General features: G+C 39.3%; 1 protein-coding gene across 9 annotated transcripts in view; it reads left to right on the top strand.

Moving 5' to 3' along the window:
- The window catches only part of PPP4R1 (protein phosphatase 4 regulatory subunit 1), a 67,599-nt gene that overhangs the window by 43,486 nt on the left and 4,958 nt on the right, over positions 1–19,155 (top strand). For all 9 annotated transcript variants that reach the window (XM_065053139.1, XM_065053142.1, XM_065053144.1 and 6 more), the window contains 7 exons: positions 221–351; positions 1,019–1,533; positions 9,105–9,280; positions 13,176–13,271; positions 14,492–14,677; positions 16,581–16,742; positions 17,351–17,451. In XM_065053139.1, the coding sequence (XP_064909211.1) occupies positions 221–351; positions 1,019–1,533; positions 9,105–9,280; positions 13,176–13,271; positions 14,492–14,677; positions 16,581–16,742; positions 17,351–17,451 (1,367 nt within the window). The remainder of the gene's footprint in view (positions 1–220; positions 352–1,018; positions 1,534–9,104; positions 9,281–13,175; positions 13,272–14,491; positions 14,678–16,580; positions 16,743–17,350; positions 17,452–19,155) is intronic.

Here is a 19,155-nt window from a genome sequence, read left to right on the forward strand (position 1 = left end):
TCATGCAAGTTTAACTGTTTTTACCCAGCTTTTTCTTAACTTTTTTACTTAGTGCTTTATGGATACAGCTGGATGATTCTTTCTAGACAAGAGCCTGTGCTGTTTCTTTCCTCAGTAGGCTTATGACCCTTCCAGTTCCTAGTACCAGCTATATTTTGTAGGACGGCAAACTTTATATATATAGATAATTTTTTTTTTCACCTTGGACCCTCTCTACTAGGTCCGCCAAGCTGCTTTTCAGTCACTGGGGCCTTTTATATCAACTTTTGCTAATCCATCCAGCAGTGGCCAGTACTTTAAAGAAGAAGATGGTAAAAACCCAGAAGATTGTGGGTCTGCACAGGAAAACAGGTAAAGAATTTGCTAAATCTACAAATTATTTTTTCCTTAATTCTGTATGAACTGCATGTTAAGAAAATTAGCTTTCCTGTATAAATTGAGTATTAATCTTCGTAAATGAAAAGATCTGCAACTTCTCATCTTACTTAATAGACTACCAGAATTTTCAGTTATTTACTAAAAATACATGACTATTGATTAACTTAGGATACTTTGGGCTATATCTTCTGTGATGAAATGATTGAGTTGATAGACAAGGGAGAGCCATGGATATAGTCTTCCTAGATTTCAGTAAGGCCTTTGACATGGTCTCCTATAAGATCCTCATAGAGAAGCTGGTGAGGTATGGGCTGAACAAGGAGACAGTGAAGTAAATTGACAGGTGGCTGAATGACCAGGACCAGAGGGGTCCTGATCAGTAACACATAGTTGGAGGCTAGTAGCTTATCATGTATCTCCTGGGCATTCTTACTGGAGCAGGGAGGTTGGAGGAGACAAACTCCAGAGGTCCCATTCCAACCTCAATCATTCTATGATTATATGATTTATTTTGCTATGCTGTAAGTAAATCTTATTTGATAAATAGCAAGATGATAGGATGTGTGTGAATTTTCAAGAGGATCTGTTTGCAAAAGTATACTTTGTTTTTTAAATGTTTGTTTGCTTTGGCACTCAACAGTCAAAAAGCCAGGACTGCAGAAGATGTCACAGAGGATGAGCACAGCAGGACAGAGGATCTGTCTTCACATGTTGATAATGATGATTTTGCAACAAAACTTGAAAATGCCATGGAAGATCAAAATACAGTGTCAAATAACTCCCAGAGGGCAAGTGATTTCCAGACTGAGTCATCCTTCCATTGCACTTTGTCTTCAGAATCTTGTGGAGAAATGGCTGATGAGAATGAGCAAAGTTCTCATTGCTGTACAGCAGGTCTGCAGGAGGCTGGGCTGAATTCCCAGGAAACCTCTCTTCCAGAGCAGGAATTGTACAACTCTTTCAATTTCTGGAGGACTCCACTTCCTGAAATAGATATTGACTTCGAACTTCAGCAGACTTCTGAGATAATACTTGATAGAGAAGTTCAGGAACTCACTATGCCAGTATCCCCAAACATTCCTATGGCAAGAAGGAAAGAATTGGAAGAAATGATAGAAAATTTGGAACCCCACATAGACGATCCAGATGTTAAAGGTATAGTAAAGATACTGAAGCATTTTAAGTGTTTAGGGATATGCATATGTTGCTTTAGCAATTTGGGCTTTAACCTTTCTGTCGTTTTAAAAGTCGGAAATACTACTTTATCTTGGTCCTCAAAGAGATTGTAACTATTCTGATTTAATTGTGAAAATTGATTATGAACTAGAAAGGAACTTGCATTTGTGTGAAGATATTTAAAGGTAATATGATTCCTTCCATAAACTGAATATGCATACAGTTAGCACTATAAACTTCCAACTGCCTGTTTTGACAGTATAACCAAATAGATAGTTCAATAGCATAAGCTGTTGATCAGGAAATTAATTTGTAATTAGCATACATGCAAAACAAGAAGGCAGATTAAGATCTTTTTTTTTATTTTATTTTGTTTTTTAAATGTCGAAGTGTGATAATGGTTTTTATTTTATGCATTATCCATTTGCTTTTTAATGACTTAGTCTTCTCCATTTTTGTGCAAGGTCTTTATTATTGCTGTCTCATGTTGTTGACAGAAGTGTGCCTAGTTTGTTAGGTCAAACTGAGAATCGACCCAAACTGAATTATTTAGGTGAATGCACATCTTCCATTTTAAAGGCTCTTGAAGGGTGGAGAAGGGTTTCCTGAGTATGACCAGCTGATGGAACAGCACCTCAGAAATACCTTCTGGGCTAAAATGACTTGGCCATTTCACACCTATTGGAGATATGTTTCTTTTGGTATTTGTGTACTGGATAAATTCCAAGGCACATCAAGCTTGAGCATTTCAGTCAGAAAGTCTAGAGGTACCACTAAGTAAGAAGCCATGTTATTCTGGAGCTGGAGAATCCCTAGGGGAAATCATGCCTTTATACCAGAAAAAGTAGGAGGGGAAAAAGAGGGTCAAGTTGGGAGTGGAAAAACCACTTTAGAATAAACTGATACTGCTTTCAGCTTCTTTTTGTTGTTAGTAGGATGACATACTAATAACTTTTCTTAAATCCGTTTTGAGCTGCTTCTATTTAATCTGTTGTGAAGTCAGCAGCTGAGACTTGTTGCTTTAAGGGTGCTTTGGGCACTCTCTCTCTAAGGAGAGAGATAAGAAAAAAATTTAATCCTTGCTAATGGTCTCAGTCTTCGCATAACCCATCTCTGAAGCCCACTGTTAAAACTCGTCCAGCTGTTTAGTTCTGTTTTATAAAACCTTGTTCTGTCTAGTTACAGAACATATCTTAAGCACTTTTAATGAAGATTTGTGTAGGCATGTATTTGTACATCAGAATTGTCCTGGGATGCAGGGTTGTTTCTCTTATGTATCTTGTTCATGTCTTGTTTCAGAGCAGGATTTTTTTCAAACTCATTTGATTGGGTGTCGAGAGGTTTTCAGTGCAGCTGTTGACTAGCACTTGTGCATTTCAGTAAGAGAAAACTCTCAGTAGGTTGTCCACAACATAGGTTCCCAGTGCCCACAAGTTAGGAAAGATTTGAATTAGGGTTACCGGTACCATTTATTCTAATTTGGGGTGGGTGGTTTTAATTACTCAGTCACCTTTGTATTTTGTTCAGTACCTCTGACTTGATGAAGGCTGTGTAGTAAAGCCCTGTGAAACACCTTCTAAACCTTGTACTATTTTTTCCTCTTGCCTGTACTCTCATTATTTGGTCTAAATACTTCAGATACTGGAATTTAACAACATGCCTGTTTTGATTTGGTAACTTTATTTTAATTTTACACTAAGTGCATTGCGGCATAAGGAAATTGAGACAAAAATTGATAGAATAGTATACATTTTGCATGCTGGTCTCAAACACTAAAGCACACATAAAAGTTGTAGGACTTTAGTTTCTGAGTAGCTGATTTAATACCTATGCTTTGGACCTTACACTCCATAAATTGTGACAAGAGGGAGGTAGGCTCCCTTTGGGAGTAATCCAGAAGATCAGAGCCCTGATTTTCTCTTTGCTCATGGCAATACCAGGAATAATCCTTCCATCTTTATCATCTAAAACTGTTGTTACAAACTGATGGTATAGGTATTCAGTCCAAAGGTTGTCTGGTTATTTTAATAGAAATTTTATGTAACTTCTTAATCTTAATTTCGCAGATAATTTTGTCTCTAGTTATACATGGTTTACAAGTGTTTACCAAACAGCCCTGGTCCCAAGTGGTCCTCAGGGTCTTTCCCTGCCCCACCATCCCCACAAAACTAGCCATTACATTTTTATGAGTCTTGTACTGTGGATGAGCTGATTCTTGACAGCAAAGACTGAGCAAGCTAGAATTTTTTTTTTTCCTCTCTTTCTTTCTTTTTAAATCCCTGTGACCTTCTTCTTGCATTTATTTTCTTCACTGGTTTGCTGTCACCCAAGCCCTGGATTCTTGCTTCCATGCTGTGCTCCTGTCTTTTTCACTGCATTCCCAGCCAAGGGATGGAAGCAGAAGATACTGTGTTCTCTGTGGTGGGTAAGCACAGGCCTGCCATACTGGAGAGCTCCCCTTGGTACATGTCTTCTGGTTTCTGTAGCAAATAGGACAAGCATCCTAGAGACGTCATGAGATGAAGTGGGGATGAGTTAGCGAAAGTGTAATTTAGGAATGAGACTGTAGTGTATGATGTTGCACGTGTCAGTAAGGTTAATTTGTTTGGATGACCTTAGCTCTGGCTGCACCTAGCATCTCAGAGCGTTACTGTGCAACTTCAGCATCCTTTTCTTAACATGTTTTATTTTGGAGAATATTTTATAAACTTAAAAAAAGAAGACAATTAATACCTGTTGTGTGGAACCGTATTGGCCAGGATCACTGGCACACGGTTTTTGAAAGTTCTTAAGATCAAACTGCATTTTTATTATTTGACTCTGCATAACAACTGGTGATGGTAATAAGGTGGTGTCCTTCATGGTACCATAAGCCAGTCCCTGGCAGCTGAAGCAGGTGTGGAGATTTGGTACTGAAGTTCAACCAGCAATGATTCTTTCTGAGTCAGAGGAGTACAGCTTTTTTTTTTCCTTTCCACTGTATACACATCCAGTATGTGCAGCCCAGAGTGCAGTGTGTTTAGTGCATACCCCAATCTTCCTGATGTCTTGGTTGCCAAGCACTGGTGGGTAACTGTTTACATACACAGCACAAGCTGTTTGTGGTTGTGTAGGGTTTTTGGGTGGCTGTATTTGTTTGTGGGGGTTTTAGGTTTGTAACTTGACTATGTTTTCTGTGTTTCAGTAGTGCGCCTCCCTATTATCAGAGCAGTTTGCATTGCAAACTTCAAATCCTTGCTCCAAGGTGTGGAGACTGATGAGGTCTCTAGCAAATACAATTTTTTAACATTGACTAGCAACCATCATAGAACATTTTTTTTTTTCCTGTAATCTCATTTTCAGAAGGGGGTGAACTTCTTTAACTGAGTCTCCCAAAAATCTTTACCTTGATGCTTTCTTTCAAGAATTAGCTTGTTACTGAAGTGATTAATTTGAGTAGGAGGTAGTTGAGCAGTCAGCAACTGAAATAAAGACAGTCTGTCTGCTCACAAACTCTACTGCCTAGCAGAGCTACGCAAGCCACGCAGAGTTAAGCAATGGTGTGTAATCCCTGTTAATAAGACCTTTCTAATCCCCTGGCCAGACATCCTGAGGGTCTCAAACTGTGAGATGGAAACCTGCACGTTTCTCTGAAGTATATCAGCTCCTTGAAAATTATCAGAGGGCCTTTATTCAGGTCACCTTTTTCCAGCTCCCTGAGGCTGCTGCTGTCTTCACTTACTTCAGAGGTGGCTTTTATTTTCCCAGATGTTTTTACTTCTTTATTTTTCTTTCTAGGGACACTTTCTTCAGCTTTATTTATCTGCTTATGTTCTGCATAGAAAGTGCTAAATCATGTAATGTCAGCTTTTCTTGCTATTACTTGGAGGAAGAGAAAAAGCCTGACTTGCTGGTTATTGGGGCTGACTCTGGCTTATGCTGGTTACAGGCTGCTATACCAAATGGAGATATGATATGGATAAACCAGCCCAGCTGTGGGGTCAGTTGATGCCATTCCCATGTAAAAATTGTGCTTGTAAGTTAGGCTGCTAGTGCTGCCTGCAGTCAAAGTTTAAAATATATGTTGTTAATGTAACAATAGGTGAGGAGGAAGTGGAGAAGAAACTACTTATTTTTATGTTTTACTTACTTCCATCTCTGTACCCATTAATGCAGCCCATAGCTTTTCCCTCAGAGTAAGAAATGAGGGCCAGGAAGGCAGATCCTTCAGAAAAAAGAAGGGAGCATGTAACTTTAAAATATCAATGTCTTCTAGTGAAACATTAGGAGAAACAGAAAACAACAATAAAGCATATTGAAAGGACAGAAATTCCTGAGGACAAGGAAATTTAATAAGGCCAGGTAAAGTGTAGGTTTGAATTCAAAGGTGATACCAGGTTTTTTTGGAGTACAATAGCCAGGAATAAATAATTCCCTGCTGAAAAATACTTCTCACCTGAAGCAAAAGTCAAAGGAAGAAAGAGTTAATTAGCAGATGGTTTAAGATCCGGTGAACACTAACTTTATCATACCAGTGCAATACATGAGTTCTCTGTTATGCACAAAACTGACCTTTGCACTACAATTTTTTACTGAAAGTAGTTGTGAAAGCTAGTTAGCCAGCACATTCCCTTCTAGTCTTTCTCCCAGAGCCTTTCTTCCCTAGAGCTCCGAGACATTTCTCTGTCATGCAGGGGGGGGTGGGGGCCTTATCCTTTGCTTGTGCTTTTGCTGGTTTTCTGGAAAACGTTGCATGTGTTATGGCTGTAGGAAAGATTTTTGTGGGAGTTGCAGGAGAGCAGCAGCTACCTCAGTCAGGAGGGTGTCAGCACCGATCTTGGGACTGTGTGTGACAGGATTATGAGGGTATATACCCTCCCTGAACCCAGGGTGGTGAAGACAACTCAGTAGGATATTGTCTTAAGTTTCATTATCTTAAGGCAGCCACCTAGAGCTCTGCATATATACATGCATACTCACACATGCACTCTTTTTTCTTCTTCCTCCTTTACTAAGTGGCCCACCGTTCTGGAACCTTCCATAGTGACTGTGCTTGGGTCTTTATTTTTTTTGGCTAGGACCTTAAGGTGTTTACGGATTTCAGGTCATTCACCCTTCAGTGAATGACAGCACTGGAGTCACCCTTGGTGACAGGATCTGTGGAGAAGCACTCAAAGAAGAAGGAAGGCACATGCCAGTCAATAAAATCCTTGGGAGTTTGGCCTCTCCTGTCTTTCAGCCTCATGTCTTGGGATTATAGAATTGACAAGAAGCTGAGGAGATGCATGTTTGTGTCATATCTCCTCTAGGGCAGGCAAAGGAAATTGGGATATGTGTGGTCTCTAGCCTCTTAAGCCCCTAAGCAAGGGTGGTCCAGGCATGCAGGTTGACAGTGGGGCACAAGTGGGGAATATGTCTGGGAAAATTCCCAATTACTGCTGTAAATACCTTCACTCTTGTTACTAGAAGTAATCTGTGGAACGCTCTGTGGATTTTTCATTAAATACATTTTCAGTGTTTAAGCAGTATGTGTTACCTAGTCAGGGTATGCTTTCACGACTTTTAAGTGAAAATGAGAGGAGTTTAAATTTCTCATGAAGTTGTCCTTCATGAAAAAAGTCGTTATGAAAAAATGTGTCCTTGATATGCAGCAGAATATAATTATTTTTAATTTTCTTGTCTGATTTATCTAAATGAGAATAAACTGGTAATAAGACAGGCATTTCTTTCCCTAGCAGGTGCTCTGAATGACTGCCTATTTTGCATAAGTCTGGGGTGATTTCTATAAGTTTTAAGTTTTGGGGGAGTTTAAAAACCTTAATCTCGTTTATTCTCATGGGCCTTTAAAATAGAGCTTTATTTATTGTCAGTGAACTAACACTTGAAGAGTGAAGTCATAGCAAGTTTTTTTAATCTTACATATGGTAAAATTCCTATTTTTTTATATATTTAGATATATGTTATAATATGTTTTATAGATATATATTGAAAGTATATTTTCTAATGTAATGTATTTTATAGTATTAGCATGATGGTTTGGTTTTAGTTTTTAAGTTTCTACCTCGTTGCAGTTTTTCCTGTTGGGGTGAACTGCAGTAATACAGTAAGAATATATTTTGTTTATTCTATCAGAAATTTGACAGAGTCATGGAGCTGATGTTGCATATTCTAAAAAATTATTTTTTTCTCTTGCTCATCGGACTACACCTACAAACCAGCGAACCTGTAGAGTGTTTTCCAATTCCTGGTAGCTAAGATTGTGCTGAATTGTAATTTTGCTTCTTGTAAGAGATGTATTTGATATGTTTCTTCTGTCCACAAATGAGCCCAACTTTCTTTGTTGAATTCTTGTTAATAACCCTATCAAAAAAGCTAGAGGGAGAAATTTATATTCTGTAACTTAGTAGGGCAGCATGAGATTAAAGGCAAGCATATGGTTTGTCATTTAATTTCACAATGAGCATTTAAGAAACCTTGGGAAAAGCCAGAGTCTATGAGGAACAGAGCTTCTGGATGTCTGGGTAAATTTAATGAGTTGGGAGATTATTCCTTCCTACCTTCTTGGAAAGAAGCAGAGGAGAGAAGAAGAGGGTAGATCAGTCTGCACTGAATTCTGTGTCAGTTTTAGTTAAGATTGCCTCTGATACCTGATCTGCTTATGTCAGGCTGTATCCAAGGAACATTGCTCAACAAAGCTTTTTTAAATTAGCAGTAAGCAGAGCAGTCTCACAACTGCTGGATCTTTTTCAAAAGAGTGGATGGCAGAGTGTGAAGTGCTAATGCTTTCTTTTGATGAGTAATAGGACATCAAACAGTGCAACTTCCATTATTTGTTTGGAGGATGCAAGGAGACTAAAGTATCCTGTCCAGAAAAGAGTTACTGGGCTCTAGCATCTTCATATATAGTTCTTGCTTTAGAGTTTCTATTAAAAAAAACCACAAAACAATTTAATGACCGTATGTAAAGAGAGACATGGCCTCTCAGAACTGGAATCTCTTCTGTAGGAATAAACCTGTTCTTAACTTTCATGTGAGTTACCTTTCCCTTCTTTCTCTTATTCCCATCTCCCACAAAAGATCCAGTCAATAAGTTAGTATTCATGTGCAGTTCTGCCCCAAAGACTCAAAGACTATTTGCACCATTAATATGTACCAAGATCCTTAAAGAACTGATCCTGCCCTAATAGCAGTCTCTTACTCTGGTGGTGTTTTGTTTGGGTTTTTTAGTTGTTTGTGAGGTTTTTTGTTTGTGTGCTGTGGGTTTTTGTTTGTTTGTTTGTTTTTGGTGGTGGTGGTTTTTTTTTTGTTTTTGTTTTTTTTTTTTCCTCTGAAGACAAATGTCACTGAACTTCAGTGTGATTGAGCACCCTAGGAAAAGAGCGGAGTGTTAATCTGTTTTGCATTTTACACTAATTGTCTCCAGTTTGGGGTTTACTAAAAGTCAATAATCTTAAATTTGTACCTCTCCTGTAGTTCTTCTGTCATCCCTTCAGTCAATTAGTTGATTTGTGGACTTGCTACAAGTTTATTGCAGTTCGGTCTCTCATGGATTTCTCTTTTACATGCTGCAGCACAAGTGGAAGTGTTGTCTGCTGCACTCAGAGCATCCAGTTTGGATCCTCAAGAAGAGACAGTGGCCAGTGTCGGCAAGGGAACAGACGCACAGACTGAACTAACCATCAGTGACCAACAAAATTTTAAACCTATACTGGGTGATATTGTGCCTTTAATTGGTGACACTGTTGAGGTAAGAAGCAAGTTTTGTACTCTATTTTTTCCTGTTAGGGTTTCCAGGACTCCAGTAATAGAGCTGTATTTTGTATTTGTACTGTAATTGCAGCCAAATGCTTCCTACTTTTGGCTGGTGTGGCATTCAGTTTTGTTGGCTGGTATTGAAGCACTAGCTACTAAAAAAAAATGAATTGTGTTGGTTGCCTGTTTTTGCCAGTTCTATGTTTGTCCAAGTAAATTATTGAAATTGTTTCCATTAAAATCTCTGTGTTGACTATAACATTTTAAGATGGTTTAATGCTACTGCAGTTTATTACTGTGAAATTGCCTTCCTTAAAACAGACCCCTACTGATAATACATGAATCCCCTTCTCCAGTACCCGCCCCCCAATCTGAAGGAGGTACTTTGTTCCCTGTCCTCCCTATCAGAGTGTTTTATAGTAGTTTACTGGCCTGCATAAGACTAGTTCAGGACCTGCAACCTAGGTTATTGTGTGGACTGCTGAAAGAGAAAGTGGATTCTAGCAATCAGTAACATTTTAAAGTTTTTTGCACTACTTCAGCATGCCACTGCTGCCTCCTGCCTAACTGAAGTCTGTGGCATTTCATACTATTTTCTGTTCTGTATTGTGTATTAGACCAAACCCATTGTGTTCACTGCATGTAGTGCCATGAGTTCTGCTGGTGTGAAAAGCTATAGCTATGTAGAAAGCAATGGTTCCAAAATATGCTCCATAAAACCACAGCAAGCGATTTGTTGAATCATATAGCCTAAATGGGATTTTCAAATGAAATTTTGATAAATGTCTTTGGAAAGTCTAGGAGTAGACATCAGTCCAGTGCAAACATTTTCAACCTTCTTTAATTAGGGCGGTGCTTCTAGATGACATTTAATTTAACTTTTCACCTAAGCTGTTGAACTACCATGTAGCCTGAAAACATTTGGAGAGTGGAGGAATGTGACAATTAGTTGGATACTGCTGTTTATACACAATCATAATTTAACACTACAAATGGGATTGCTTGGTTTGTTTATTTCAAAAAAACAACCTGCCCCCTATTCCTGATGTTAGGCTCGATATGGTGTGTTGGTTTTTTTTATCATAGGATCTGTTATAGTAATGTATTTCTAGTGCTAACCTGTAAAATGTCAGTGTAAATGTATCCTCCATCCTTCCAATTTTTGGGGATGCTGAAGGTGGTGTTTGTTCAAAGGGACTTGTCCTGCATTTGATTTCTTTACAGTGTATGCTACTTGACAGTACCTTAAGAACTTGTCACATTGCTGATATTTATTGGGTTTGCATGTTTCAGTTTTACTCTTTAACAGGACATTCTTAATCTGTCAGTTGCTTGTTCGTTACTGGCACTGAATCAAGCCCTCATTTTACAAGTGAAAGGATATTATAGAGGTCACCTAGATTTTGGGAATCATGCTGTGATCTGTTGAGCAAGTGGACTCTTGCCCCTAGCAGTGAAGAGAGCTCTGATTTTCACAGGTGTTTTTCTTGCAGTGTTTGTTTTGTTTTGTTTTAAGTCTCAGCATAGCAATGTGTCAACAGAGGGTACTAGGCACTTCAGAAAAATCAAGCTACAGCATTTTATATTTGAAAACAGCCTTCACAGATATGCACACATATCATGAAGCAAAGTCATGCTTTGCTTGTCCTTCTGCAAATGTATTGGGTTCTGTAGGAGTTAATGCTACATGTTGAAGAGAGACTAATCAAATGAAAATAGATGTTGTAACAGAATGAACAGATAAGATTTTTGGACATAAATGAATCTTGTTTGTTGAGGATGAGGGTAGCTCTTCATTTTTTCCTCAAGAGCCAACAATTTTGTTTTCTCTAGGTTGTATGTTCTTTATAAGGTTCGATAAATAAATGGAGCTCTTGTTATTCTGCAGCTGAAGGAAACCTCATGTAAGAGGTTTGTAAGGCCATGGCAAAGATTTTGCATCTAGGAAGTGGTGGTTCACCCCTTTGGTATGCAAGAAGCTTTCAGGCTAAACCTTGCTGAATTTTTATGTTCTGGCTCTCTGCAATGCTCAATTCAGTGTGTGCATGTGACATGGGAAAAGTACAGATGGAACTTCATCTGCAGGAATAGAGATACTGTGTTGACTTAAATACCAACTGATACTGCGGTTCTTCTGTACTGAAGCTTTTCCTTTCTGGAATGTATATTCGATATTCAATGTTAAAAGTGGCTGGGTAAAAATTTTCCCATCTGTGACACCCTTCAGTGTATGTGTGTGCATATATATATATGTATGCATATATATGTATATATTTATTTATTTAACTTAGCTTTTTAGGGGTGGGGTAACAGACTGTGAGATGGGGTCTTTCATTTTTATTGTTGCAGAATGGATGACTAGCCTCTGGTCCTGTGCACCCAGACAACTCATGGGAAACACTGTGGCTAGGTTGTACTGGCTGCCTCATAATTGCTTGATTTGAAAGAGGTCAAAGCCAGTGACTTTCTGGCAATGCTGAAAATGATCTTTTTTTCTGGGGGGAGAAAAAAAAAGTGAAGATTGACTGGCAAACTAAAACCCTGCATAGATGATTTTCAGAGCCTCTGGAGGTTTTATAGTTGGAGTTGTATGCTGCTGGACACAGTTACGGAATCACTTGTAAATCTCTTCTTTCCCTGGCTCTTTGACACCTTCTTGCTGCTGCTTGATAAGCCTGAGAGGTGACTTGAGCTGCTGTGCAAGTGATACACAATTGCCTCACAGCTCTGCCTGTTCTTTATCACCTGTAATTATACTTCAATGACTAAAATCACAACCCAATGCTTAGATGAAAGCGAATCATGAAAGAGGAAAAAAGGAACTGTCTGAAGTCAAACCAAGGAAGACAGGTGGTATCCTCGAGACTTTTTTGAAGAAGTTTAGAGCTTGCTTGGAAATTCTTATTGTCAAACTGATCTGAACAACTGGTAGAGTATGCATGTTCTCAGTGCTTGTGTTGACCCTGAGAGCGCACCCTGTGGCATCTCTGAATAGATACCTTGGCTCATATCTAGCAAAAATGTCTTTGTCCTGTTCTACCAGACAGCAGCCCGATCTACTTTTCAAATATTCCTCATGTATTATACATCTTGGAATTCATGTCTGATTATGCAGAGTGCATTGTATTTAGGGAACTGCACTGGTATAGAAAGTGACAGTGCACCACTCAGCAGCAGTGTTTATCATAGCATATCAAACCTCTGCTGCTCTGTAGAATTCTGAAACATAGTCTCAGTCCTTATCTTCAAGGCCTAGATATGTAGCCAGGATGCTTCAATCACTGCTAGAAATTATTTTAATAGAACTGCTGAGAGGAGCGATGGCTAATGTCAGCAGCTGTGGTCTACTAGGACTCTGTATTATAAGGTGAAGCTCATCTATAGAGAAGATTACAGAATGATCACCTCTAAGAAAGGAGCAACAGCATAAGTCTTACAGTTTCTACTCTTAAGTGGGAGGGTGGCTTTATTTTGACCTTTTTCTAGAACAAATCCAGAGCAGCAAATCCAACAAAATCCACTACAGGTGTTTTCTCATTTTCCCTTCAGGGGAGAAGCAATGTGACCCATATGTTAGTTAGGTTTTCCGTAATGCAGTCTCAAAGGTGCTCATCTCCTGTGATTTTTCACTCCCTAAGAATCAAAATGGAGCAGAATATGAGGAGCCTGTGTTTGAAATTGAAAGCAGAGAGATTTATCTTACAGACCTTTTGATTTCAAGCTGTAGCAAAATTGCATTTGATATTAAAATTTGTATTCCTTTAATCTAAGAAAAAGACGCTGAGCTGAGAACAGCACTTCTTGGTGTTGACATTTGTCTTGTATTTAATCATTGAGTGTATTTGTATTTTGTGTGATTTTATTTTTTTTCCTTTTTCTTTTTTTCACAGAATATGGATTCTACACTTCACTATATTCATAATGATTCAGATTTAAGCACCAACAGTAGTTTCAGCCCTGAAGAAGAAAGAAAATCCAAAGTACAGGTAAAATACAGTGACTTCTGTTTTTTCTACATGTATGAGATAAGTGAAGGTTTTTTATGTATATAGGGTTTTCTTTTATGCATTTCATTCAATAATGTAGTTTCTATTAAATATGGCAAACCTTTTAAATAAGTAATTTTTAGATATTCCTTGTTTCCAGAGATAATGGCTTAATTCAGCAGTTGCTTCTGTTTTAGTTATGTATAAGAGATAACAGTATTTTTTTGACATGAGGTGATGGTTGTCATAGACTTCCAGGCTCTGGTTTCATTTTCTATGGAAACTATTCTGTAATGGAATTTAAGTTACTGAGGAAACAAGACTTTTTGTTAAATGTTGTGAGTGGAACCACTCCAGTCCATGGCAGCTTTTTGCAGAAAAGTTGTGAAAGTGTTTCATTTAGCTTGAACTGTCTCTCTGTTATTTTTTTTCCCAAAAGGAATCAAATGTTTGTTACATAGTTCAGTATTAAGTGTGCCACCCTGCACCAGTGTGGTTTCTTGAGTGGGAACCTCAAACCCTCTTGCTGTTTATGTGAGCTAAGCTATTTGTCAGATGTGTTGGGGAAATCCTCTTGTGCACCCCCTTGGGTTGAGTCAGTGCCTGGGGTAAACTGACAACAGCTGAAGCAAAGGCAGTGTTCAAGTCAACACAAAGAGGTTTTTGCAAAGTTTTACTTCAGATGCCTTAATTTCTCAATGGAGAGAAGGATCTCTCTATCTCTGGAGAAGCCTTTTCCTTCCTGCTGACTATTTAGGGAGTTTGGTAGCAATATTGAGTATGCTCTGTCCCCAAAGTATTTTAACTTCATTTTCTTCTCCCCACCTCACCAAGATTTTGAGGAATAGGAAAATGACTTTTGAGCAAGTCTTGTCATTTGCTGTTCTACCTGTTTTTATGGCTGAGTTAAAATGGCCAATTTGCACAGGCTGTGAGCCTGAATGCTTGTAGAAAGGTAGAATGTAGTCTCTTAATTTCCTGGTCTAAGTAGACAGTGGTCCACCTACTCATCTGTTACGTTGGTCTGTACATTTTCAAATAGCCCCCAGTATGTTATCATTTCTTTGATACTTACGAAATACAAAACCTTTGCATTCTTTTTAAGAGATCGTAATTAAATAATAATCTATAGTTATGGGGGGAAAATGTTCTTCTGACAATGTGCCCTTGAATTTTAGTATTGAAAATGGTGTATACATTCTATTCTTTTCTTACTATAGGATGTTGTACCTCAAGCCTTGCTGGATCAGTATTTATCAATGACTGATCCATCTCGCGCACAAACGGTTGATACCGAGATTGCCAAACACTGTGCCTACAGCCTGCCAGGTGTGGCGCTTACGTTGGGCAGACAGAATTGGCACTGTTTGAAAGACACCTATGAGACGCTGGCATCTGACATGCAGGTGAGTTCAAGAAGCTCTGACAGTGAACTATCTGAACTTTTACGACACGACAATGAATAATCTGAACTTGTGTGATGATTTCTCTTGTTCACTGGGTGTTGGGTTGCTCCGCTTTTTATGCGGAGCTTTCTGTTGCCGATACTGATTATTTATATGAGGAATGAAAGTGTAAGTGTTGTCTTGGAGGAGGGGTGGGTATGTGTGGTGCTCAGGTAGTAAGGAAATGGGCAGGTTGAGTGGGAGGTGGATCCCTGGTGGGAATGTGAGGAGAGGTCTCCGATTTCCTCTGCTCACTTGAGATCTTATGGCAGTGCTCAGGATTCTCATGGGTATGAGAATTCGGGCTGTGCTGCTGTGCATGAGCAGACACATGCCCCTGCAGGCATGTCTGGAGCTCAGTGAGTCAGCCTCACGCCCAGGCCTTTTGATGGCCTTTAGATGCTGCATCCAGTTAGTCATAAGGGAATAACATCCATTATTACCACACAGCATTGCTGTTTTAAAAACAAATACTGGAAATAGCAGCATTTTCCTTGTTGTCAGGTGGTAAGGAGGTGGCTTTGTGCATTTACTGCTGTTTTACAGTTGTTTCTCAGTCCTCCCTTTTTTCCTTTTTTGGAGATGCTCTTTTTGTTTTTTTAAACATTCTAAGACTACTTCACCTCTCTTGAACTTGCTGCTTGCTATGTCATAGCAGCAGTTCTCAGTGATATATAGTGAGTAATTTTATACATGGCTATTGCTCATATTTTCCAAACTCTTTTGCAGCCATTAAAAACAACCCGCTAATAAATTTAAAACACAAGTAAAAACAAAGTACCCCTGTGTTCAAAAACTGTCCGGAGTTTATCACCACTCTGATATGAAAAAAGACTGAATTGCCAGATCAGGGCAAAAGAACAGTACTCCTGCTGGTTGCAAAGTGCTGGTTAAAGAATATATGTTTACTTTTGAAAATACTTACTTGAAATAATTACTCCAATGAAACTGCCCCCTTGCTTTAGGGTGAGTAAAAGCTCTGCTGGTCATTGGACTGCTGGACACACAGTTTGGGTGAAAATTTACTTGCAGTCACAGATGTACAGAAAGGAAGGGTGGAAGGATGCACAGAAGTTGGAAGGGACCCCTGGAGATCATCTAGTCTGACCCACCTGCTGAAGCAGCATCACCCAGAGCAGATTGCACAGGGATGTGTCCAGGCAGGTTTTGAATATCTCCAAGGGAGGAGACTCCACAACCTTTCTGGGCAGCCACTTTCAGTGCTCTGTCACCCTCAAAATAAAGAAGTTTCTCCTCATATTCAGACTGAACCTCCTGTGCTTCAGTCTGTGCCCATTGCCCCTCATCCTATCCTTGGGCACCACTGAAAGGAGTCTGATCCCATCCTCTTGACACCCACCCTTGAGATGTCAAGAGGACGAGATCTAACAATGGAAGTTAATGGGACCTAATAATAATGGAAGTTAAAATATTCCAGCTCAAATATTGTAGGATATGTATCTTGTTCTGGTTTATAAATTAAATGGGTGAGACAGTAGTAGTATGGAACTAGTTTACCCAAAAGAATTCAAAGCAAAGAGTAATGTGTGGAAGAGTACTCATGTCAGGAATATTATATTCCTTCCCAACACCTGGAAAATGAAAATATTTTCGTTATTTTTATTTACCTAGTTCCTTCGTGTTCAGGTGACATAAATGAAACCTCATAATTTGCCCTCTCTTTCCTTTTCCCTTTTTTTTTTTTTTTTTTCAATTTCCAATTTCATCGTCAATTGTTACGTGAGACAATGTTGAATGTTTTTGTAAGCACTGTATCTTGCTGGGAGTCCAGCTTGGATACTGACCCTCAAGTTAAAATAGAATACTTCAGATGATACATCAATAAAATCCATTTATTTTACAGTGGAAGGTTCGGCGGACACTAGCGTTTTCTATACATGAACTTGCCGTCATCCTTGGAGACCAGCTTACAGCTGGAGATTTAGTTCCTGTCTTCAATGGCTTTTTAAAAGATCTAGATGAAGTCAGGATAGGTGTGCTTAAACACTTGCATGATTTTCTGAAGGTATGTCTGTGTTCAACTTTGGTCAAGTGACATGATGTATTTTGCTTCGTTTCTTTGTTTTTAACATAACACTGGTGGCAAATCCCACTCTTTGTGGTAATCCATATGAATGTGGACAGAACCCAGGTGTCTGTCTGAATACTGCAGTGTATTTCACAGGACATCTGTGTTGCTGATACTTTATTTTCTCTGAAGAACCTGGTTTGTGCATGTTCGTTCAATAAACAAGTACCAGTGGATGGTATTATGATTTTGATGTTTCTAACCTCTCTACACAACTTCTCAAATTTCTTTACGAGTTTTTCTGTAACTGCCTCATTTTTGGAGCTGAAAGACACAAATTGTAAAAGCTTGTATATCAATACAGTCTTTCCTGTTTGCCCATCTTGTTTCCTAGGGTAAAAGCAGAGACTAGGTCAGATTTTGCTTTCAGTAGTGCCCCATGTGATTCTGTAGACTTAAGCATGATAGGGTTTAGCCTACAAAAGCAACAGTACTACTAAAGATTGTTATTTTTAATAAAAGTCTTTCACTGGTTGTATTTTAAAGTTCTTATTCTACTTGCTGATGGTAGCCTATATTTCTTTACGTATATTTTACTGTTACAGCTTCTTCATCTTGACAAAAGACGAGAGTATCTTTATCAGCTCCAGGAATTCCTAGTGACTGATAACAGCAGAAACTGGCGTTTCCGTGCAGAGCTGGCTGAGTACGTAGTTTTCTGGGTGCTTGTTTTTATTGTTGTGGATATTTAAAAATGTTACCTCATAAATGTCTTACAGTGACATTCTTAATTTAATTTTTAATTAGTGAATAGTCCTTATCCTTCTCCACTTGTTCCCTTTACTTGAAAATTTCCAGTAGTAGTTCATCATTTTTAAGTGTTCAAGTTGGAACTCGAATGACTTTTTCATCACTATATGTTGAAAACATTACCCTTCCATGAAAAAGAAGCTGCCAAAAGAGAAGATACATCTGCTTGCTATTGAAGCCAGTAGAAGTGTTCTAGCAATTTGTCTTGAAGTTGCTGTGTCTGCCGAGCTGGTTGAATTTGGGACCATGATAGGGAGGAGATCAAGATCTTGAGGGGAGTAAAGAAAGCAAGTAGCAGAGTAGTGACCTTGTACTTCATGTGAGCAGACTCGTAATTGGGCTCCTATGGGAATCAGCAATGGTCCCATAACTTTTCCTGTTTATTCATGAACACCTGAATAATACGAGACCATTGCTAAATAGGGTGGATGATTTGGTGAAGAAAAGCTGAGGTACTGACGAGATACTCACAAGATTTCCTAGGCCTTCATGCTTAGAGTAGGTTTCAGTGGTGGTTGAAGATTAACTAGGGGATTACTTGAGAACTCAGCCCCTGTATATCCATCAGACAGGCTGCAACTGAGGGTGCTAACAGAGCTGGCCCATGTCACAGAGAGGCCATTAGTCGTCACCTTTGAAAGGCTGTGAAGATGAATGCAGGTCACCAGGTACTAGAGAAAGGCAGATGATGTGCTTTTGGCTTTATAGAAGATAGTATCAGGGGAGTTAAAATTTTATCAGCCTCTGGGAATCATGGAGCAGGTCCCCTTGGAAACCATTTCTGGGCATGTGAAGGAGGAATCCTTCATGAAAACAGCCAGCATGAATTTCCAAGAGTAAAGCATGTCTGAAGAACCTGCCTTCTGTGATTAAATAACTGAATTTGTGGATGAGGAGAGGGTGGTAAATGTAATTTACCTCTGCTTTAGCAAGGCTCTTAATGCCAAGTCTCACAATATTCTTGTAGCCAGGTCAGGACATAATGATCTGAATGGGTGGAGGCTGAATGAGTAGAAGTTAAAGGGTTGGTTGGATTTAGGAGGTTGTGGGAAATAAATTATACTCTATCTGGAGTGTAGCTGTAGGTGCTGCAGGAGTGTGTTCTGGGACCTTTTCTCTTTAATGTCTTTGTCAGTGATCTGGAGGGGGTGACAAAGGGTACTCTCATCAGGGTTGCTGGTGACACCTGAATGGGAAGACCAGTTGATGTGCTTGAAGGAAGGGCTGCCATGCAGATGGGCCTAGGCAGGCTGGAGGAAGGGGCTAACAGGAGCCTTAGGAAAATCGACAGGGGACAGATGCCAAGTCCTGTGCTTGAAAAGGAAAAGTCTCTGATGGTGAGACAGACTGAGGACTGCCTGCCGTGGGAACAGCTCTTCTGAAGAGGCCCAGGGTATTATGGAATACAGCGAGCTGAACATGAGCCAGCAATGTGTCCTGGCAGCAGAACCCTGGGCTCTGTCAACAGAAGCAAAGTCAGTGTGTCGAGGGAATCAATTACCTCCCTCTAATCAGCACTGATTAGCTCTCATCTGGAGTAATGCATCTGTACCAATACAGGAAAGATGCTGATAAACCTGAACAAATTCAGCAGAGAGCC

The sequence above is a fragment of the Columba livia genome, chromosome 2 (assembly GCF_036013475.1).
Source record: "Columba livia isolate bColLiv1 breed racing homer chromosome 2, bColLiv1.pat.W.v2, whole genome shotgun sequence".
NCBI classification, from domain to species: Eukaryota; Metazoa; Chordata; class Aves; order Columbiformes; family Columbidae; genus Columba; species Columba livia.